The 25,611-nt window shown below is 32.9% G+C and overlaps 1 protein-coding gene across 3 annotated transcripts in view; it reads right to left on the bottom strand.

Annotated features, from left to right (window-relative positions):
• The window catches only part of LOC142326625 (protein phosphatase 1 regulatory subunit 14B), a 632,498-nt gene that overhangs the window by 397,519 nt on the left and 209,368 nt on the right, over positions 1–25,611 (bottom strand). For all 3 annotated transcript variants that reach the window (XM_075369219.1, XM_075369220.1, XM_075369221.1), the window contains exon 2: positions 102–338. In XM_075369219.1, coding sequence (XP_075225334.1) covers positions 102–338 — 237 coding nt within the window. The remainder of the gene's footprint in view (positions 1–101; positions 339–25,611) is intronic.

Below are 25,611 nucleotides of genomic sequence, written 5' to 3'. Positions count from 1 at the left end.
TCAGTTCTAATATAAGATTTATCCAAACCGTAATATCAGAATAAGCATACCTGTAAAGACATGTTTAAATGCAAATAAATAAAAAAAATAATAAAACTTACCGAAGATTCATAAAGTTTCTGTAATTCATCATAAAGCCACATTTCAACAGCAAGACGTTTACGAATCAATGACATCTGATGACTACCGTATTTAGCGGTCAAAAACTTTTCCCGCCGTTCTTTAACTTCACCTTTTTCACTGAAGTTGACATGAAGTCCCGCCTTTGCTGGACTCCTTTCAGCGACTACACCACCAGCTCCTGCCACGACACAATCCATTTGGTACGGCTGCTTCTTCTGAAAACAAAAATCAATGTTTATTTTCTTTACTTATATTCTATAGTTTAGTAAGCAGTACGTAAAAGCGGTAAATAAAATCCAGAAGAAACTGGAGAGATAGAGAAAAGTTCTAGAAAAAAGTGATGTAAAACTTAGTATGACGAAACCAGGGTAAATGGAATTTGAAAGAGACGAAGAGTTATTTTTTAAACTATACGGTGAAACCCTGCTACAGCGGCAGAAAATAAATAAAAGTATCGAGGATAAAATAAACAGAAGTGTGGAAGGTTAGACGTTAAAGTAAAGCTTACAATAGAATAGTATAACTTGCTGTACGTACTGTAAGTATGCACAATACATGCAAAATTACAAAAGATCGATAAACTTTGATTCCTGCTTAATATGCTACTAAAATTGAACTTATTTTTACGGTTCGTTAAATCAAGTGGAATAAAACGTTACGACAGTTTTTTCGTAATGTGGAGTTCCAACATTAAATAATACTACACTTGAATAAAATTTTCATAAAATTAATAAAAAATCATCGATTCGGTTTCAAGATTAAAATTACTAGAATAACTGACCGTATATTTCATTCCCCTGGAAACCATTAATGAATTAATATTTGTTAAATCGTAAAAATACTATTTACGAATACGGTACAGGATTTTATTATTAGTATTTAAAATTTTTTTACTTCGTTTTAAGGATGTTCGTTAACGTGAATTTCGAAAGAATCCATCGACGGTAATTAACCGTAAATTATCGATCGATAAATTTGAGAAAGATAAACAACATGCTGTTGATAAAGAACTAAATGATAAAATGAAAGGAAAAATATAACACTCTAATGACGCCAACAATGATGTACGATTATGAGTCGTGGCAAATTACAAAGACGTAAATGAGGGACACAGAAACGGTAGAGAAAAGGATCCTACGAATGAGTGGAGTTTCGAGAAGGGATAAAATAAATGATAATATTAAAGGAACGGTCAAGATGAGAAACGAGGTACGGAATCAGGGAGCGGAAGGTATGAAGATAAGGTAGTAGACATCCTAAGAAAGAGCGGTTAAAGAAATGAAAAAACCCAGAATAGGAAACGCCACAGGTATGGCGTAGAAGAATTAAAAGACAGAACGTTAACCCCGTATGACACAGGATAAGGAACGTAAAAAAAAATGAAGAATCTTACGGAGTAATTATTAAAAAAGGAAATTAAACGGTAAGTGTAGTTATAAGATTTTAGCGGTAAATATTTACGTGAATCTCAAGGATGAATTTAGTAAAATACTTTATCTATGATACATAAAACTCATTAAATCCATGAAAAATCTCTTAAATCATGATAAGTCTCTTATTAAATCCATGTAAATATTCCGGTAAGTAAAAGACAGCTTAAATAGTAACGATAAGCAATTTGAAAACGGTAAATAACTCGATTGTAAAATCTTTAGGATTTTATTTAAAATTTATCAAAGTTTAATATAAATAACGTAGTTCATTTTATTCTTATTAGGTATAATTTTTTTTTTTTAATATTACAATACTAAAGATTGGGGTTTAAAAACCTGAAGAAAAGGTGTCAGATGAATCGGTGGAATTTAGAGAAGCTTGAAGAAGAGGAGGTAAAGAAGATTTTTGAGGAGGACATCGCAAGAGGTCTGAGTAAAAAAGATAAGGTAGAAAATGTAGAAGAAGAATGGGAGAATGTTAAAAAGGAAATTCTTAAATCAGCAGAAGCAAACTTAGGCGGAATAAAGAGAACCGGTAGAAAACCTTGGGTTTCAGACGATATATTGCAGCTGATGGATGAACGTAGAAAATATAAGAATGCTAGTGATGAAGAAAGTAAAAGGAACTATCGGAAATTAAGAAATGCTATAAACAGGAAGTGCAAACTGTTGAAAGAAGAGTGGATTAAAGAAAAGTGTTCAGAAGTGGAAAGAGAAATGAACATTGGTAAAATAGACGGAGCATACAGGAAAGTTAAGGAAAATTTTGGGGTACATAAATTAAAATCTAATAATGTGTTAAACAAAGATGGTACACCAATATATAATACGAAAGGTAAAGTCGATAGATGGGTGGAATATATTGAAGAGTTATACGGAGGAAATGAATTAGAAAATGGTGTTATAGAGGAAGAAGAGGAAGTTGAGGAGGATGAAATGGGAGAAACAATACTGAGATCTGAATTTAAGAGAGCATTAAAAGATTTAAATGGCAGAAAGGCTCCTGGAATAGACGGAATACCTGTAGAATTACTGCGCAGTGCAGGTGAGGAAGCGATTGATAGATTATACAAACTGGTGTGTAATATTTATGAAAATGGGGAATTTCCATCAGACTTCAAAAAAAGTGTTATAGTTATGATACCAAATAAAGCAGGGGCAGATAAATGTGAAGAATACAGAACAATTAGTTTAACTAGTCATGCGTCAAAAATCTTAACTAGAATTTTATACAGAAGGATTGAGAGGAGAGTGGAAGAAGTGTTAGGAGAAGACCAATTTGGTTTCAGGAAAAGTATAGGGACAAGGGAAGCAATTTTAGGCCTCAGATTAATAGTAGAAGGAAGATTAAAGAAAAACAAACCAACATACTTGGCGTTTATAGACCTAGAAAAGGCTTTCGATAACGTAGACTGGAATAAAATGTTCAGCATTTTAAAAAAATTAGGGTTCAAATACAGAGATAGAAGAACAATTGCTAACATGTACAGGAACCAAACAGCAACAATAACAATTGAAGAACATAAGAAAGAAGCCCTAATAAGAAAGGGAGTCCGACAAGGATGTTCCCTATGTCCGTTACTTTTTAATCTTTACATGGAACTAGCAGTTAATGATGTTAAAGAACAATTTAGATTCGGAGTAACAGTACAAGGTGAAAAGATAAAGATGCTACGATTTGCTGATGATATAGTAATTCTAGCCGAGAGTAAAAAGGATTTAGAAGAAACAATGAACGGCATAGATGAAGTCCTACGCAAGAACTATCGCATGAAAATAAACAAGAACAAAACAGAAGTAATGAAATGTAGTAGAAATAACAAAGATGGACCGCTGAATGTGAAAATAGGAGGAGAAAAGATTATGGAGGTAGAAGAATTTTGTTATTTGGGAAGTAAAATTACTAAAGATGGACGAAGCAGGAGCGATATAAAATGCCGAATAGCACAAGCTAAACTAGCCTTCAGTAAGAAATATAATTTGTTTACATCAAAAATTAATTTAAATGTCAGGAAAAGATTTTTGAAAGTGTATGTTTGGAGTGTCGCTTTATATGGAAGTGAAACTTGGACGATCGGAGTATCTGAGAAGAAAAGATTAGAAGCTTTTGAAATGTGGTGCTATAGGAGAATGTTAAAAATCAGACGGGTGGATAAAGTGACAAATGAAGAGGTATTGCGGCAAATAGATGAAGAAAGAAGCATTTGGAAAAATATAGTTAAAAGAAGAGACAGACTTATAGGTCACATATTGAGGCATCCTGGAATAGTCGCTTTAATATTGGAAGGACAGGTAGAAGGGAAAAATTGTGTAGGCAGGCCACGTTTGGAGTATGTAAAACAAATTGTTGGGGATGTAGGATGTAGAGGGTATACTGAAATGAAACGACTAGCACTAGATAGGGAATCTTGGAGAGCTGCATCAAACCAGTCAAATGACTGAAGACAAAAAAAAAAAAAAAACAATACTAAAAAAATAATGTTTACTGAATTTCTACGGTTATAACGTTATTTCTTTTATTTTTTGTTCACTTTTTCTTTAAAAAATATAAGTAATAAAAGTCTATAATGATGAGTTAAACTAGTAAATGGTTATAAATTTAATTTTGTGCTAAAAGTGCTCGATTTTAAAATATTCTGAAACTGAGGAACAACACTTATCATAGCCATTCACAAGAGATGCTTTGGTCCTGAATTCTGAGAAGTACAGTCAGGAAATACGGAAACACTGGAAACCGGCAATGTCAAGACTGTTGTGTAAACAGTACAATTAACTAAACTACAAGAAATCGTCTACTCTTACATTACCGCGCACGCGCACACACACACACAAAAGAAAGTAGAAGGCAGATTAACTTTATTTGAGGTCTAACTCTGATGAAAAAAGGTGACTAGCGAGTCAATAGAAGAAGTAACAGGTGATGCGCAGTAATTTTACCATTCTTGTAACAGAAAAAGTGATTCGGTAACATTTTAATATTGTAATTAATAAAAATCATAAAAAAACTTCATTTTCCACAAAATATTAACGCATTTCACGTTCTGTTTCCATTATTGCATTGTAAAACTGAATATAATGGATTCATTATATTTAATATTGTAAAATTATATTTAACATTAAAATAAAATTTACATAAGAAAATTTTGTAATAATTTCGTATAATGCAAATCAAAAAGATTGAATCCGATAGATCGAGTGAAAAGTTATTTATTTATCCTTTCTTGTTAAATCTAGTATACGTATTCATAGTATTATAATAAAGTATAAAAATATCAATTCGACCAAATTACTTCAGAAAATTGATTACTAAATAAAAACCACAAATTATCAAAACCACCAACAGTAATCGGAAAACGTATAATACACGAGTAAATAAATAAAAAACATTGTACCTACCTATAATCCATTTTAACTAGAATTTAGCACATTTCCAATACTTGTTCTGTTTAAAAATTAGTTTTAATGCAAATAGGAATAACATTTGAAGTATTATTTTATTATTTACTATTATTCTATTATATTTTTTCTGTCGTTTTAAAATTGGATTATAATCGAAAACTGTAGAGGTCTGGTAATTGTTAAATAGGATAACAAAGAAAACTCTCAAAAACATATTAAAAAAATAAACAAGAAAGTCCGCATTTACATTTTTAAACAATCATCTTCACTTGAGAGCTATAAGAAGAAATAAATATAAATTCAAAAAGCAACAAAAAATACACCTTCTATGTAATAACAAACAATTTCTAGGTAGGCCTATATTTTTTCAAATAATGTTCCTCAGAGGTCAGTTCTAGAGTCGGACCTGTACTCGGGTTCAATGCGGACCTCCCTTGTCCAGAGGGCATCACAGTCGCATCATTTGCGGATGATACGGCAATTCTGGGTGTGAATGCTGGTCCTATCGTAGCTTCTGATAAACAACAAACCGTTTTGGATTCAATTTACGAGTAGCTAAGATGAAAGTTAATCCGACTAAATCTACGCACGTTATGTTTGCGATGAGAAGGGGTAACTGCCCAAGTTAAACTTATTGTCCTTTTCATCCCGTATGCTAACAGCGTGTGATACCTAGGACTGCAAGCGGATCGCCGTATGAATTGCAGAGTCATATCAAGGAGAAAAGGACGCAGCGCTGTACTCAGCGGTCCTGAAACCGATTTGGACCTACGGAAACGAACAGGGAGTACGAAAAGCAAAAGTAACATAGAAGTCGTACAGCGATTCCAGAACTAAGTATTGATAAATTAATTAATAGAAGCGCCATGGTTTGCAAAAAAAAAACACTGTAATAGACGATTATCTGGGAATGCCAACCGTTCGAGAGAAGATGAGACTCAACAAATTTATGAACTGGCTCGCGGTTAAACCTCTTGGATAACAACGAAGACGTTGCACGTCGAACGATTGCATATATTAGTTCTATTAAGTTCTCCCAGATTTGACATGAATCAGTTTACTCTAGTGTGTCGTGCATCGTCAAAATTCTTCATTTCGTTTAGCCACTTTTGTTGGTTCCTTGGTTTGTTTCACTGTTTCTTTGATTAGTTATTCTTTGTGCGATTGATAAGGCTATTTTTTGGCATTTTCTTGCTTTTTATTTACTATACTTGGGACTTCGATGAACTTTTTTTGGATTGTTTTAAATAAAAAAAAAAGGTTAAAATACATTTTATCTAAACCGTCAGTTAATTAGACTAATGGTTCTCACGGGGTATACCTGGTTTTTTGATAAAACAAATTTTTTAATTCGTATTTATAAAAGAATCACTGCGCTAAATTGTTCATAATATCGCAATAGTTTCGTTAAAAAAATTGTGAAAATCAGTAATATTTTCCTTTAAAACTGTCAAAATAGAAATACGAGTATTTTTTAAACCAAATCTTACATTACAGTAACATTTTCAACGGGTTTAGTCTAGAATGTTTAGAATATATTGTTTGGAGCGAGGAGAAATTTTAGCCTCCTCTTTGTCATTGCGTAGCAAAAAAAAAAAAAAATGTATTTTTGACAAATTAACAAAAATAAGTTCATAAAACAGACAACTTACTTTTCAGAACTTTTGTTTAAAGGTTAATTGAGCTACACTATTCTTACACAAAAAGTTATTATTGTTTTTTTTTACAGTTTACTTTCCTTTCGTAATTAGATTTCAGAAAGTTAGTTTAAGCTAGTCAATAAAATTTTCGATCTGTTTGGAAAAACACTTTTAGGTAACAACAGTATTTTATTCAGCAACAATAATAAATTTATATCCTCAACAACACCAACTTTGCTAGAACACGTCATAAAAAATTCACTCATTCAATATATCTAAACACCGATCTGTTGAAAATCACAGCTTGTAGTAATAAAATGAAATTGAGACATAAAAAAATAACATAATTATAATTCATGATATAAAAAAAAAACAAAACATTAAATTCGTATTAGTCGTGTTATATCACGGCCGATGAGTTTTAAGTTTAATAACTTGCTTCATAGTAACAATAAAAATAGTGTACGTCGTGTTATTTTATCCGTCCAAACTATCTAATTTCGTTAAAAAAATTTGTCTTCAAAAAAAATAATAAAAATACAATAAAATTTATTTAATGATTTAAAACTTATTTGAATTTTACGTCCATATGAAAAGACAAATAAAACTCTAAATACAATCCTTCCTATTAACTGCTTTACAATTAATTTTTTCTCATTAAAATATCTATTTCATTCAGGAATGATTAGTTAAAAATCTGATGTGGACACCACATGACTTCCTTGAACGGCAGTTAAATCTACATACACACATTTTTAAAAGTAAATAAAATTTTATTTCGTTAATAACTTCTAATTTTTTTCATATTTTATTATTATTATTAAATTATTATTTAATGTAATTTTTCTTTTACAATCAGAGGTTAATAATTATTAATAAATCAATATATTTTAATTAAAAAAAAAAGTTAAAAAAAAGGAAATTATGTCGGATTCGAACCGATGTGCCTTCCCCTTTGAAATAATTTAATTAATAAAATATTTGTAAGATCGAAATATTTCATTAATTAAAATTTTATTTCGCTATAACTCTGGAACCGATGAAAATAAGTACCATTTATGATACACCGTTGAAAAGCTCTCAGTGAGGGCTTATTACTGCAATTAACAAACAGTCAAAAATCCAATTTTTTTTAATTTTGGACTTTTTTGGACATTGCTGGTCAAACTAAAGGGGAGTTGCATAACTAGATGTTACAACAGTCCTTAATCCAAAATTTCAACATTCTACGGTTAATCCTTTTTGAGTTATGCGAGATACATTCATACGTACGTACAGACGTCAAGCCGAAATTAAAACAAATTGATTCAGGGACTGTCAAAATGGATATTTCCGTTGAAATCTGAAAACCGAAATCTTTGCGATCACAATACTTCGTTTAAGGAATTAAACAAGACTTAAATTCGTGTGGATAAAGTGAATCAGAAAATGTAAAAAAAAATAAACACTATTTGATCATGGATGAATTGGTATTTGAATTTTATAGTTCCAAAAATGGCAATATCCAGAAAAAATAGAATTTTCACCTTTTTCTAAAAATGCCCTCTACGTGTGTTTTAGCGTATAACCTTTACACAAAAAAAATCTTATCGCATAATTTTCCTGATTTAAAAGAAGCGGTTGTCCTAAACTTGAGATATATTCCTAGGATATTCTTATAGATAAGGATGTTCCCTATCTCCGTTACTTTTTAATCTTTACATGGAACTAGCAGTTAATGATGTTAAAGAACAATTTAGATTCGGAGTAACAGTACAAGGTGAAAAGATAAAGATGCTACGATTTGCTGATGATATAGTAATTCTAGCCGAGAGTAAAAAGGATTTAGAAGAAACAATGAACGGCATAGATGAAGTCCTACGCAAAAACTATCGCGTGAAAATAAACAAGAACAAAACAAAAGTAATGAAATGTAGTAGAAATAACAAAGATGGACAGCTGAATGTGAAAATAGGAGGAGAAAAGATTATGGAGGTAGAAGAATTTTGTTATTTGGGAAGTAAAATTACTAAAGATGGACGAAGCAGGAGCGATATAAAATGCCGAATAGCACAAGCTAAACTAGCCTTCAGTAAGAAATATAATTTTTTTACATCAAAAATTAATTTAAATGTCAGGAAAAGATTTTTGAAAGTGTATGTTTGGAGTGTCGCTTTATATGGAAGTGAAACTTGGACAATCGGAGTATCTGAGAAGAAAAGATTAGAAGCTTTTGAAATGCGGTGCTATAGGAGAATGTTAAAAATCAGACGGGTGGATAAAGTGACAAATGAAGAGGTATTGCGGAAAATAGATGAAGAAAGAAGCATTTGGAAAAATATAGTTAAAAGAAGAGACAGACTTATAGGTCACATACTGAGGCATCCTGGAATAGTCGCTTTAATATTGGAAGGACAGGTAGAAGGGAAAAATTGTGTAGGCAGGCCACGTTTGGAGTATGTAAAACAAATTGTTGGGGATGTAGGATGTAGAGGGTATACTGAAATGAAACGACTAGCACTAGATAGGGAATCTTGGAGAGCTGCATCAAACCAGTCAAATGACTGAAGACAAAAAAAAAAAAAAAAACAATACTAAAAAAATAATGTTTACTGAATTTCTACGGTTATAACGTTATTTCTTTTATTTTTTGTTCACTTTTTCTTTAAAAAATATAAGTAATAAAAGTCTATAATGATGAGTTAAACTAGTAAATGGTTATAAATTTAATTTTGTGCTAAAAGTGCTCGATTTTAAAATATTCTGAAACTGAGGAACAACACTTATCATAGCCATTTACAAGAGATGCTTTGGTCCTGAATTCTGAGAAGTACAGTCAGGAAATACGGAAACACTGGAAACCGGCAATGTCAAGACTGTTGTGTAAACAGTACAATTAACTAAACTACAAGAAATCGTCTACTCTTACGTTACCGCGCGCGCGCGCGCGCGCACACACACACACACACAAAAGAAAGTAGAAGGCAGATTAACTTTATTTGAGGTCTAACTCTGATGAAAAAAGGTGACTAGCGAGTCAATAGAAGTAACAGGTGATGCGCAGTAATTTTACCATTCTTGTAACAGAAAAAGTGATTCGGTAACATTTTAATATTGTAATTAATAAAAATCATAAAAAAACTTCATTTTCCACAAAATATTAACGCATTTCACGTTCTGTTTCTATTATTGCATTGTAAAACTGAATATAATGGATTCATTATATTTAATATTGTAAAATTATATTTAACATTAAAATAAAATTTACATAAGAAAATTTTGTAATAATTTCGTATAATGCAAATCAAAAAAATTGAATCCGATAGATCGAGTGAAAAGTTATTTATTTAAATAACTTAAATCTAGCATACGTATTCATAGTATTATAATAAAGTATAAAAATATCAATTCGACCAAATTACTTCAGAAAATTGATTACTAAATAAAAACCACAAATTATCAAAACCACCAAAAGTAATCGGAAAACGTATAATACACGAGTAAATAAATAAAAAACATTGTACCTACCTATAATCCATTTTAACTAGAATTTAGCACATTTCCAATACTTGTTCTGTTTAAAAATTAGTTTTAATGCAAATAGGAATAACATTTGAAGTATTATTGTATTATTTTATTATTTACTATTATTCTATTATATTTTTTCTGTCGTTTTAAAATTGGATTATAATCGAAAACTGTAGAGGTCTGGTAATTGTTAAATAGGATAACAAAGAAAACTCTCAAAAACATATTAAAAAAATAAACAAGAAAGTCCGCATTTACATTTTTAAACAATCATCTTCACTTGAGAGCTATAAGAAGAAATAAATATAAATTCAAAAAGCAACAAAAAATACACCTTCGATGTAATAACAAACAATTTCTAGGTAGGCCTATATTTTTTCAAATAATGTTCCTCAGAGGTCAGTTCTAGGGTCGGACCTGTACTCGGGTTCAATGCGGACCTCCCTTGTCCAGAGGGCATCACAGTCGCATCATTTGCGGATGATACGGCAATTCTGGGTGTGAATGCTGGTCCTATCGTAGCTTCTGATAAACAACAAACCGTTTTGGATTCAATTTACGAGTAGCTAAGATGAAAGTTAATCCGACTAAATCTACGCACGTTATGTTTGCGATGAGAAGGGGTAACTGCCCAAGTTAAACTTATTGTCCTTTTCATCCCGTATGCTAACAGCGTGTGATACCTAGGACTGCAAGCGGATCGCCGTATGAATTGCAGAGTCATATCAAGGAGAAAAGGACGCAGCGCTGTACTCAGCGGTCCTGAAACCGATTTGGACCTACGGAAACGAACAGGGAGTACGAAAAGCAAAAGTAACATAGAAGTCGTACAGCGATTCCAGAACTAAGTATTGATAAATTAATTAATAGAAGCGCCATGGTTTGCAAAAAAAAAACACTGTAATAGACGATTATCTGGGAATGCCAACCGTTCGAGAGAAGATGAGACTCAACAAATTTATGAACTGGCTCGCGGTTAAACCTCTTGGATAACAACGAAGACGTTGCACGTCGAACGATTGCATATATTAGTTCTATTAAGTTCTCCCAGATTTGACATGAATCAGTTTACTCTAGTGTGTCGTGCATCGTCAAAATTCTTCATTTCGTTTAGCCACTTTTGTTGGTTCCTTGGTTTGTTTCACTGTTTCTTTGATTAGTTATTCTTTGTGCGATTGATAAGGCTATTTTTTGGCATTTTCTTGCTTTTTATTTACTATACTTGGGACTTCGATGAACTTTTTTTGGATTGTTTTAAATAAAAAAAAAAGGTTAAAATACATTTTATCTAAACCGTCAGTTAATTAGACTAATGGTTCTCACGGGGTATACCTGGTTTTTTGATAAAACAAATTTTTTAATTCGTATTTATAAAAGAATCACTGCGCTAAATTGTTCATAATATCGCAATAGTTTCGTTAAAAAAATTGTGAAAATCAGTAATATTTTCCTTTAAAACTGTCAAAATAGAAATACGAGTATTTTTTAAACCAAATCTTACATTACAGTAACATTTTCAACGGGTTTAGTCTAGAATGTTTAGAATATATTGTTTGGAGCGAGGAGAAATTTTAGCCTCCTCTTTGTCATTGCGTAGCAAAAAAAAAAAAAAATGTATTTTTGACAAATTAACAAAAATAAGTTCATAAAACAGACAACTTACTTTTCAGAACTTTTGTTTAAAGGTTAATTGAGCTACACTATTCTTACACAAAAAGTTATTATTGTTTTTTTTTACAGTTTACTTTCCTTTCGTAATTAGATTTCAGAAAGTTAGTTTAAGCTAGTCAATAAAATTTTCGATCTGTTTGGAAAAACACTTTTAGGTAACAACAGTATTTTATTCAGCAACAATAATAAATTTATATCCTCAACAACACCAACTTTGCTAGAACACGTCATAAAAAATTCACTCATTCAATATATCTAAACACCGATCTGTTGAAAATCACAGCTTGTAGTAATAAAATGAAATTGAGACATAAAAAAATAACATAATTATAATTCATGATATAAAAAAAAAACAAAACATTAAATTCGTATTAGTCGTGTTATATCACGGCCGATGAGTTTTAAGTTTAATAACTTGCTTCATAGTAACAATAAAAATAGTGTACGTCGTGTTATTTTATCCGTCCAAACTATCTAATTTCGTTAAAAAAATTTGTCTTCAAAAAAAATAATAAAAATACAATAAAATTTATTTAATGATTTAAAACTTATTTGAATTTTACGTCCATATGAAAAGACAAATAAAACTCTAAATACAATCCTTCCTATTAACTGCTTTACAATTAATTTTTTCTCATTAAAATATCTATTTCATTCAGGAATGATTAGTTAAAAATCTGATGTGGACACCACATGACTTCCTTGAACGGCAGTTAAATCTACATACACACATTTTTAAAAGTAAATAAAATTTTATTTCGTTAATAACTTCTAATTTTTTTCATATTTTATTATTATTATTAAATTATTATTTAATGTAATTTTTCTTTTACAATCAGAGGTTAATAATTATTAATAAATCAATATATTTTAATTAAAAAAAAAAGTTAAAAAAAAGGAAATTATGTCGGATTCGAACCGATGTGCCTTCCCCTTTGAAATAATTTAATTAATAAAATATTTGTAAGATCGAAATATTTCATTAATTAAAATTTTATTTCGCTATAACTCTGGAACCGATGAAAATAAGTACCATTTATGATACACCGTTGAAAAGCTCTCAGTGAGGGCTTATTACTGCAATTAACAAAAAGTCAAAAATCCAATTTTTTTTAATTTTGGACTTTTTTGGACATTGCTGGTCAAACTAAAGGGGAGTTGCATAACTAGATGTTACAACAGTCCTTAATCCAAAATTTCAACATTCTACGGTTAATCGTTTTTGAGTTATGCGAGATACATTCATACGTACGTACAGACGTCAAGCCGAAATTAATACAAATTGATTCAGAGACTGTCAAAATGGATATTTCCGTTGAAATCTGAAAACCGAAATCTTTGCGATCACAATACTTCGTTTAAGGAATTAAACAAGACTTAAATTCGTGTGGATAAAGTGAATCAGAAAATGTAAAAAAAAAAATAAACACTATTTGATCATGGATGAATTGGTATTTGAATCCCAAAAATGGCAATATCCAGAAAAAATAGAGTTTTCACCTTTTTCTAAAAATGCCCTCTACATGTGTTTTACCGTATAACCTTTACACAAAAAAATCTTATCGCATAATTTTCTTGATTTAAAAGAAGCGGTTGTCCTAAACTTGAGATATATTCCTAGGATATTCTTAAAGATAAGATGATCCCTGGTATATATTTCATAGTTGGGTTTATTCGAGATGTTGCCATATTCCAACTTTTCTAAATCGTACCTTACTAAATCCTCTGTTATTAACCATTTTTGTCAGGTTTTAATTTATTAAAGCAATACATTTATATATTTTTCTATCAATCTAAGTGCTGTAATCGGTAATACTAAAACAGTTTCCCTCTAAAAATTGCAAAATTACTGCATGTAAAATTTGTGGAATTAATACACCAACTACAAACCTACTCCTTTATAATGCTGGATGATCAAATATTTGGTTTAATTAAAAAAAATAATAATAATAATAATAAGCAAAATTCCATTCCTAACCATGAATTCACCAAACAAAGGAAAATAACTCAGAAAATTATAAGAGGAACCAAACGACAAGCCCAAAAAAACTTGATTCAGCAAATAGAAGAAAGTTCCAAGAAAACTAATTTCCGAGACTATTATAACATTTTTGGTCAGGCTCTTCAAAGATATGAACCACCCACCCTTATGCTGAGAGGAAAAAAAGGAAATATGGCCCACACCAATAAAGAAAATGCTGAAATTTTGGCAGAAACCTTCAATAGACTCCCCAACTGTGACGACCCCCCAGAGCTTTTTGAGATTGACACTGAAACTCCAGTTAAAACTTCACCAGTAAATATCAACCCGCCAACAGTTCAAGAAGTTCTCGCAGCCTTAAATGAAATAAAAAAACTACAAAGCAAGCGGAGAAGATCAGCTTTTCGCAGAACTCTGGAAACACTCATCAGTTTATTCAGTCAAAACTTCCCTACATCTATGCATCGTGAAAATATGGAACGAAGAAAAACTTCCAGAACACTGGACCACAGCCCTCATCCATCCATTACATAAAAAAGGGGATAAAACTAATCCTGAAAACTACAGAGGCATATCTCTCCTGGATTGCACATACAAAATCCTGTCGAGAATCATATACAACCGATGCAAAGACCAACTTGAACTGGAACTTGGGGAATACCAAGGGGGATTTAGGCCATGGAGAGGTTGCCCGGAGCAAATAATATCCCTAAAACTTATGATGGACTTATATAAAAGACGGAAAAAACAACTAATAATCACCTTCGTCGACTTTAAAAGGGCCTATGATTGTATACACCGACCATCCATGCTGAATATTCTGAGAAACCTGGGCCTTCACCCTAAACTCGTAAACATGATAAAATTAACTTTAACCGATACCCAGTCCAGAGTGCAATTCAGAGGTGAACTCTCTCAACTCTTCTACATAAAAACTGGATTGAGGCAAGGAGACGGCCTCTCACCACTCCTTTTTAACTGCGCCCTCGAATTTGTCATGAGAAAATGGTATGAAATAAATCCCAAAAATATAAAAATGGGTACTAAGAAAAACTCCATCACACTAAATCGCCTAGGATTTGCAGATGACCTCGCTCTTTTAGCAAATAATATTCAAGAAGCCAAAACACAAATCATGAGCCTTCAAAACCTAGCACAAAAGATAGGGCTTCATATCTCTTTCGAAAAAACTGAACTAATGGCCATAGATCCTCTGGTAATAGAGCGCATTACGGTAAACAATCAGAAAATTAAAATAGTAAAACAATTTAAATATCTAGGGGAAATAATAACTTATAATTTAAATGAAAAAGTGACATGGCAAAACAGGACAAATAAAATGATTCAATCCCAAAAATTAACTCGGTCAACATATAACAAAAAATGCCTTTCTGCTAAAACAAAACTTAAACATTACAAAACTGTAGTACAGCCAGAAGTCACCTACAGAAGCGAGACCCTTTTCAAAATCACTCAGAAAAACCGAATTGAAAAAATTCTGAAAAATAGAGAGGAGAATTGTCAGAACGTGTATCAATAAAAAACACCAAAAAGAAGGCCGATGGTGGATTGTGCCAAATGAGGTGGTGTATCGAGAAATAGAGCCTGTTACTGATACTATGCGGAAAAAAAGAATCTCTTTCTTCGGTCATCTCATAAGGACACCGGAAACAAGACCGTCAAGAAATATCATTTAAAAGCTCTGGTTCCAAAAGCTAGAAGTAGGATGGATCAAAGAAATTAGAGAAGATATGAAAGAATTGGGAATTTCCCTGACCGACCTACAGAATAAAACTGGAAAAATTACAAAGCTAAAAGATAAAAGCATTAGATTTAAACAAAAGACAGACAAACGACAAAATACAACGAAGAGGGTGTTTACGGATGAAGAAAAGAAAGCAAGATCTGAACGGATGAAGAAATACTGGGCAGCTCGAAAGAGTAAAATAACACACTTTTCTCAGAAAAGATCCAACTAAAATTGACTTAAGTGGTCCCATGTTGGGCGTAAAAGCATAATAATAATAATAATAAGCAAAATTATTCAGATTATAGAAATTTTGAATATGGCGTGGTTGTTGACCCGGCATTGGGAGAATGTCTTGTGTAAGTTTGGAAACATAGTCAATAAAAACTCTTCGCAGTTTAAACTTCAACTCTCATTAAGTATAATCATTAAACAATGAAAAATAACAAAATTGTATCGACTTTATCATCTAACACCGGTAGTAGACCTTTTATAAAATTCATATGACTCCAAATCGCCAATTTCATTGCTAAAAGGTAAGGAATAACTAAGAAAGAAACGTTTTAGATATTAAAAGATTACAAAACAAAAATTATGGCAGAATGGGAAAACACAATTTATTAAAAATTAAAATTTTTTTTATCCAAACCTTAAATTGACTAAATATAAAATTATAAAAAAATAATGTACAGATTTATCAGTATAATGTAATTATACCGGTAAATGTGTAGTCTTGAACAAAATCAGACCGACCATTCTTGAGACGTGTGCTTAATTGAAACTCAACCACCAAAGAACACCGGTATCCACGATCTAGTATTCAAAGCAAAAAAAAGCAACTACCTTCATTAGGATCTGAATCCGAGAGATTTCATCTTCAAAATCAGCTGATTTTGGAGCGATATAATGCCGAATAGCACAAGCTAAACGAGCCTTCAGTAAGAAATATAATTTGTTTACATCAAAAATTAATTTAAATGTCAGGAAAAGATTTTTGAAAGTATATGTTTGGAGTGTCGCTTTATATGGAAGTGAAACTTGGACGATCGGATTATCTGAGAAGAAAAGATTAGAAGCTTTTGAAATGCGGTGCTATAGGAGAATGTTAAAAATCAGACGGGTGGATAAAGTGACAAACGAAGAGGTATTGCGGCAAATAGATGAAGAAAGAAGCGTTCGGAAAAATATAGTTAAAAGAAGAGACATACTTATAGGCCACATACTAAGTCATCATGGAATAGTCGCTTTAATATTGGAAGGACAGGTAGAAGGAAAAAATTGTGTAGGCAGGCCACGTTTGGAATATGTAAAACAAATTGTTGGGGATGTAGGATGTAGAGGGTATACTGAAATGAAACGACTAGCACTAGATAGGGAATCTTGGAGAGCTGCATCAAACCAGTCAAATGACTGAAGACCAAAAAAAAAAAAAAAAACAACGACCAAGTAAAGGAATTTTTATTTATTTAAAAACCCTATCTTGACAGACTTATAAGTTCTCTCGTATACTTCTTTTTATAAATCTATAAAAAACCTTTAATTTTTTAAAATCATTTAAACAAACATAAAGTAAAATAAAAAGTGAATATAAGTCAACTTTCATCGTTCTTTTTTGACTTAACGCAATACATCGCCTTAGGAGAAATTTATTTTTAAAATTAAGTCAAACAATACTGTGTGAGCGACGTAAACCTAACCTAACCGGCTCAAACTTTTTCTTTTTCCTGTTTAGCCTCCGGTAATTACCTTTCAGATAGTACTTCAGAGAATGATATGTATGAGTGTAAATGAAGTGTAGTCTTGTACATTCTTAGTTCGACCATTCCCGAGATGTGTGGTTAATTGAAACCCAACCACCAAAGAATACCGGTATCTACGATCTAGTATTCAAAACCGTTTAAAAATAACTGACTTAGGAGTTGAACGCTGGAACTCTCGACTTCTAAATCAGCTGATTTGGGAAGACGCATTCACCACTTGACCACTCGGTGGGTTAACCGGCTCGAACTGCAGTTATCTAAGCGTCACCATTACCGCTATTACTAGTAGCGGCAATATCGGTTGTGTAAGTTACTACTCTCGTCTGTTGCCCGTTGTAAACTTCACTCAAAAAAACGCACCAAATATTCGCGAAAAATGTACGAATGACAGTTTCCAACAAATAGTAACGTACAAGATTTTACTGAAAAACGCGTGTTTCAGACTAAAAGTGAAACAGGTAACCTTTCGTAATGACCCCAAAGTCATAGCCGATATTCAAATAAAAACTGCCAGTCCAAAAAAAATCTTTTCTTAGTTATCAACAAAGCGGAGTAAAATACAAATCTTGGCATAAGATTTTTCACGATTTAAATTTGAAACCTTATCGTGTAATAACTTAAGAGAATAGATAAACCGAAGCGTCTTAATTATTACAACTGGCTATTCAAAAATATTGTTGGTGGACAGAAAGACTCGATTCTGTATTCGTCAGAAGAGGAACGGTGTCATTTATCTGGGGATGTTCGCATAAAAAATGAGTCGTAAAATCCTCACCAAGTTTTTGAGCATTCAATTCACGATGAGAAAATCGGTTCGTGGTATGTTGTAATCTAGTAATCATATAGAGGACAGCAATATTTATTAGCCAGACTATCAAAACAGAAGTTTACCGTACAATTTTTAAATAATTTTAAGTTTAATTAACAGTTCTTGAAAAAAATCGTGTCATACAAAAAATGATTTGCTGGCACGCATTCACGCGTTCTTCTTTTACAGAAGAACTAACTGTCACCGGAGGACAGTGGTCTCCGTCCGCATTCCCTAGATTTGTCTAGTTACGATTTATTTGCTTTGCGGCAATTTGTATAGAGTTTATACAATCAATATCAAATTTCCTTCCTATTAATGACCTGTTGGCGAACATTCGGCAAGAAATCGACAGCACTGACAACAACGTTTTGCGTCAGGTGGCAATACTTTAGCATAAAAGTTCATTGCTGCGCAGGGAGCGCTTAATTGGAATATCTTTTGTAAAAATATGGTAAACACTTCAATTTCTGCTGATGTAAATAAATATTCCGTTATTTTATTATGGAATATAACGATGAATCGTGCCATAAACATGAATCATACAAATGCTAGAGTGGATATCTGCTAACAGATTGAAGACGGATTGATGTTAATAGATTAGCAAAGATATATCTCGCATATATATTTAAAATTTATTCATATTTACGCTCAAATAAAACGTAATTTTTTTTACACCGTATAACTATCCAAAGCCACATCTTGTCATTAAAAAATAATATTTAAAAACCAAGAAAGACAAGTGTACGCCAGGGAAAACGTACTTTATAAATTTATTATTTTTTGAATGCACACGCACTACTTAACAAAAAGACACGCGTAGACTTTTCCGACGTAAAGGCTGGCTGCACGGTCATGCTTTGTATAATACGGTACGGTAAGAGAGCTGGAACGTGTTTGTTTATAAGAAAGGGGGATGGTGTCCTTGCAGTCTATTGACTTTGCGTCTAGTATAGTGTTTGCGCGTGATATAAGGGTCTCTGCGCTCAGTCGTGTGAAATACCAAGGAACAGTGAGCGCGTCTCAATTCTCTATAACCCTTTCTCTTTCTGTTCCTCGTATACTAGCTCGACTCCAGAATAAAATTATATTAGTAAATTCCAAAAGCACTTATTAATTTAAATTAAAAATTATTAAACATAAAAACACGCTACGAAGGTAAAAAAAGTCGTTTGTACATATACTCTTTTTGTGTTTATAGTTATATAAATCAAGAAATGAAAAAGCATGTTATCAACCAATTAAAATCAATAAGCAATTAAAACGTAAGTTTAAAGAGGAAACAAATGAAAATGTATATCGGAAACTTCTGTATGTACTTTTTTATATATGTTTGTTTTTGCGTGTGTGTGTGTGTATATATATATATATATATATATATATATATATATATATATATATGTGTGTGTGTGTGTGTGTGTAAGCGCGCACCCAATAGCAATCAGCCCTAAGTTTGATCGATCCTCTTTTAACATAATTATCTGGAATTAGACAAACATAATGTAGAATTGATGAGAGTGACTTACTAGGCCTAAAGAGCCAAACCTAATTGAAAACTAGTTACCTTTCTCAGAAAACTGAAACCATTATGAAACACAAGCGAGGCGATATTTTTTTTACGTAAAATCATTCTCACTTCATCCTATTACGTGAATAGTTTACTGAACAATATTTAACGAAAATCTTTAACCGTTTAAGAATGGACGGCTATCATCGATTACCTGTATTGCTGTTTTAGAATTGCAATTCCAACGGAAGTTGTTTCTCTTATATCTATCGTATTCTCAGAAGACACAAACTGCATTTAAAATTACACATTCAATATACTAACGTATGCATCTGCTAAGAAAAAATTATAAGTAGTATTATTTTTACTACAGCAAAATAAATTTACATTAAATTTTAAATTGACCGGGAAAAATAAATTCACAAAAGAGTTTCTGATTTAATCGAATTCTGTAATTTTAATATCAGCTAATAAACCTTTAAATTTATTAAAATATCTTATTATTAAATAATGTTAAAAATATCTGTACTTAAATAACATACGTTCAGAGTGTTGCAGGAACTTTCTGGAATAATTTATTCCTTTCATCAAAGTAGTAAAAAAAGCGCCACACAGCCATATACACATAGGTCTGAAGACGCTATTTTCGAATAAACCCAAGGAAATGATTTTGCCTAGATTTCTGCTCTAAATTTCAATTAAAAATGATGAAATTAATTACAAAAATTTTCTTAGAATTAAATTTTATACAAATTTTTTCTTAAAGTTTTACTTTCTTTTTTTTTTTTTTTATATTCCCACCTACTCCTGTGGAACGGATCTACAATCAAGTTTGACTCGCGCCAGAGGAGTGTCCTTTATTCTAGCTCGCCTCCCCGCCCGCCGGCTGTATGTCCGGCACGGCAGGTCAGTTCACCGGTTAGCTCTTTTATTTCGTAGGTGGAAATTCCACCTACGACAAGCCGTCATCAGCGAGCGGTTTCTTCTTGACGAGCTTCCTCATCTTTCTTCTTTATAACTGCGGTTATAAACGACGAGATCACATTAAAGTTATCCTCGTTAAGTAGCATTTTATCCACCACATTCTCCGTAGATAATGGCCCTATACGTCTTACACAGGATTGCCTGCTTTCAGTCCAACGGTTACATTCAAATACTACATGTTCAGGGGAATCATATGCCCCACAGTAAGGACAGTTGTTATCTACCCTTAGTCTCGCACATAAATAGGACCTGAACGACCCATGCCCTGTAAAAAATTGCGTTATCCAGTAATTTATGTCCCCGAACTTCCTTTCTATCCACGGTCGGATCAAAGGTATCAAACGATGTGTCCATCGTCCCGTGTTGGCTACATCCCAACGATGTTGCCAATTACGCAGCATCTCTTCATATGCTTCTTTAGAAGGTTGTCCACGTGCTATACTCACTCGCATCTCCGCCAGTTGTTTAAGCGGAGGAACTCCTGCAATTACGAGTACTGCCTCGGTGGAGACTGAAGAATATGCGCATATCACTCTTAAGCCCATGCGCCGTTGAATTCCTTCAAGGGCTCTTCTGTTCTTGTCGGCACGCAGAGCTCTTTCCCAGACTTGTATACCGTAAAGTAAGATGGAATTAACTACGTGAGCGTAAATCTTACGCTTCGCAGTTCTGGATCCTGTCATATTACCGAGTAAGCTGCTAAGATTTTTGACCGTGCATTCAGCTCGTTTACGTATTTCATTCACGTGTGCCGTAAAACTCCTCCTCTTGTCAAGCCAGATCCCTAGATATTTGGCTGAAGTCTGTTGCTGGACAAGATTACCCCCTACTCGAATTAGGATGTCAGATATTCTCCTACGACCTGTCATGACTACATATTTTGTTTTACCATGCGAAAGTTTTAAGCCTTTAGTGGACATCCAGACTTCTGCCATTCGTATCGCTGCGTTTGCCTTCTCCGATACCTCTACTTCAGTTTTTCCAGTAACAACCAAGGCCAGGTCGTCAGCAAAAGCCACCGGGAAAACACCCAGAGGATAACTCAGCCCGAGAATTCCGTCATAGACCAGATTCCAAAGGAGTGGCCCCAAGACAGAGCCTTGAGGCACTCCACACGTCACTTTGAAGCGGAAGCAGGATCTACCCTGGTGACAAACAACAAACCTATCCTGCCTTAAAGTTTTACTTAGTTATTGACAAGTTAACGATGTAAATTTACACCAACCTAAAAAAACGTGCTTTTCGATTTCAAATTTTTGGAGGTTTACAAATTTTTTGTAACAGTTCTGGGACTCATTTTTAAACATTTTTCTTGTAGATTGCATCTAAAACCATTAATTTTTCTCAACAATTTGTTGAGAAAATCAGGAGAAATCAGGGCGAAATTTTTCGCTTGTGTTTACAAGAAAACAAAGCATTTCTAGAGTTACGTTTAAAAATTACTTTTTACAAGAGTTTTTTGAAGTCTATCGACATAAGCCCGGCCAGCACTTCCGCCACCGCTAACAGTACAGTTCGCAAATAGCACCTCCTGTGGAGGGACCCTAGTTTCCCTTTGTATTTAAGGTATCTAGCTACTCCCGACCACAACTTGTCTCCATACAGGAGAGAGGAATAAGCAACTCAGACCAGTAACCTCCTTCTCTGTTGCTGAGGTCCACCTCTATTTAGCAGAAGGACCACAATCAGCCGCACTTGCCTCAATGGCATGAACTCCAAAATGGAGTCTGGAGTCTGTCCAGACTCCAGACATATTTAATAGTAGGTCTCGTAGCAATCTTCTTATCCTCTAGCGTAACTGTCAAAGTAGGCCTTCTTTTAGCATTGGTGACTACTACCGCCTCAGTTTTCTCCGGTGCTACCTCCAGCCTGGCATCCTCCATTTGTGTCCTAATCGCCAAATAAGTCACGTATCTTACTGACAGTCTCCCTCCATGTGATGGCATCAATTACCATTGCCAGGTCATCAGCATATCCGTAAATCGTAACTCCCGGGGGAAGAGCAACCCAGAACACGTCGTCGTGTGCTAGGTTCCAGAGGGTCGGTCCAACACAAGGAACGACCCTGCGACATTCCCCGATCAAGACCACGATCGGCCAGTCCATTCTGGATCTGGTATTCCATCTTACTTCTTTTAAGGTACGACCAGACTACTCATTTTTGAATGCTTGTCAAGCCGCTTTCTCAGTAGATTCAATAGTTCCTCCAACTTTTCATCATGCATTATTGATCGTATTACTGGACCCACAAATATTCCTTCTTTAATTTTGCATCACTAATTTTAGGAAACTTCTGTTTTAAGAACATGAAACCATGAGTATTGTCCATAGCCTTGACAAAATTATTCATTAATCCTAGTTTGATACGTAACGGAGTTATATATACACATTTTTAGGATTACACAATGCGTCATGTTTCACATTTTTCTGTTCAGGAATGAGAGATTCGCGTTTAGGCCATTCTTTTCTAATGAAATGGGTTATTCTCTCCCTACTATTCCATTAACAGAAAAATCAACAGTACTTTGTGTAACCAAGCTGCAGACGAAGTGCAATTACCTCCAAATCATCACAAATATTCCATTCATACACTGCGTATTAAAATTTTTCAATATAAATTTAAAATTTTCATATGTATCTTTCATATTAGCAGGGTGAGCCGAAGGTACTAATGGGAATTTATTGCCATTATGCAGAAACACAGCTGTTAAAGTAATTTTAGAGAAATTAATGAACAAGCGCCATTTAGTTGGGTTATGTTTTAACCCAGTTATACCCAGTCTGGGTATTACAAAGTGTCTCCATAAGAGAATAAATGTCATTACAAAACACTAAGACATTTTCTTCAGAAAGACAATAATGAGACTCAGATGAAATGCATTGTTCAGAAATCGTACCACCAGAATCTGTTTCTTTTTCTTCCTTTTAAAAGTTAAATTTCCACGGTAAATATTCAATCCTTTCAAATAAATAACATTTCACTGTACGTTATATTATTTTACTGTTGAAATGCATGTATATTTTTACGGGTAATCGATAAAATAAATGCATGCAAAGTTAATAATATTTCTATGAACATTTAATGACACCGGCTAATATGTAAACGATAAAGATACCGTGATTCACAAGTTATTTAAATAATAGTGAAATATGGTAAAAATTCTTTTTAATATTTCGCTTTTATAACAATCACCTAATGTGCGTAAAAATAATGAGATATGACCTAAACACGATTCTACACAAAGCCGATAAAAAAAACCAATGACAATAGACTTTCATCCTTGCGTAACGAAGATTAGAATAATGATCCCCGCCCACAAAGATTATTTCAGAAACTATCTAATCAGAATACAGTATCTTCCTAACCAATCGCAAGTACGAAAACTGTTGATCAATCAAAAAATCTCTAATTTACAACAATCACAACCACGAAACGAACTGACCAATTATAAGGCAGTAAATTCATATCAGTAATAATCATCGTGGTATTTAACCAATCATAAGGTGTGTTTAAAAAAAATCATGTAAAATTAACGATCGATCAAATAGGTACCGCTCCTGAACACTATTAACAACAATTCAAATGGAATCACAATTCTTCACATTTTATCAGGCACAGATATCCATCCAGATAACAATCAGATTTGACCAATCATAACAGAGAGAATTATCACCATAATTATATCCGACAAGCATACAAAAGATATTTTTGAACAAATTCCATACCATATATTTTGCAACATTTATATATTAATATACGAATATACTGGTACAACCCGCTGTATGTTTCCAATTTTATATGTATTAAATGAATTTCTATACATCTATACTTTTTAATATACCCAACAAAAGAACCTGTTTGTGGGCGTTTAATAAAGTTTTTGCAGTTATTTTAGCCAGCTTCCGTGGCGCGAGTGGTAGCGTTTCGGCTTTTCATCTGGAGGTCCCGGGTTCGAATCCCGGTCAGGCATGGCATTTTCACACACGCTACAAATCATTCGTCTCATCCTCTGACGCACTACCTAACGGTAGTTTCAGAGGTTAAACAAAAAAAAAGGAAAATTAAATTTGTTAATTTTTAAAGCAAAAGCAACATATCTAGCACTCCATGGAATTGGATATATATATATATATTTCTCTTAACTGACAATTATATTTACATATTTATAATTCATTTAACTTATTTGTTTTTCGAGTAGAAAAAACGTAACCGCATACATCGTTGTTTAAATTTCTTCTGTTCACTGTAAAGGAATGTTGGTCGATACACGAGGTCATGTCACAAAAAGTAATTGCAGTTTATTCACAATGATGTGCCTGATAATTATCGTAGTTTTGAAAATACGTTAATAAATAAAACTGTTTATTCTTTTAAGTTGAATAAGAATTAGGTTTAGACCATGAAAACGATAAAAGTATTGTATGTCCTTAACACTTGAACAACCGATGAAAATATCAACAAAATAAAGAACGTTTTGATCAATAATTTTTGAATGTACAATCAGAGAAACTTCTGAAAAAGTATGAATCTCTTATGGTTCGTGTGAAAAAATTTTGTTTGAAATTTTTAATATGAAACGAGTATCAGAAAAATTTGCTTCAAACTGTTAAATTTTCAACAAAATCGACATTGTGAGCGGTTGTCAGCTGACACAGCTGTTATCGTCTCAGAATCATTCGAGTATATCATAACAGTAAAGAGATGTGAGTGCACGCTTATGATATTGAAGGTGCAATCATCTAATGGAAACTTTCTGAAGAACTAAAACCGAAAAAACTCCCAGAGTTCGATCGAATCTTACGGTTCTTCTTACTGCTTTTTTTTTTAGAATACAATGGCACCGTTCATTAATTTATCGGCAGAAGAGTTTCTACATTCGCAAACAAAATTACTTACAAGTTAGAAGAGGGAGAAGATGAAGATGAAGATGAAGAAGAATGGAATGGAATGGAATGCAAAGTTGGCAGGAGTCTATTACTCCCTACTTTATCGCAGAACCTGGACAGAGTCCCTTGCTGCTGGATCTTTCTAATCGGGCTTGTTTTTTTTT

Source organism: Lycorma delicatula, chromosome 6 (genome assembly GCF_047948215.1).
Source record: "Lycorma delicatula isolate Av1 chromosome 6, ASM4794821v1, whole genome shotgun sequence".
NCBI classification, from domain to species: domain Eukaryota; kingdom Metazoa; phylum Arthropoda; class Insecta; order Hemiptera; family Fulgoridae; genus Lycorma; species Lycorma delicatula.
Note: the sequence above shows the minus strand (reverse complement) of the source record. Positions and strands in the feature narration are given on the sequence as shown.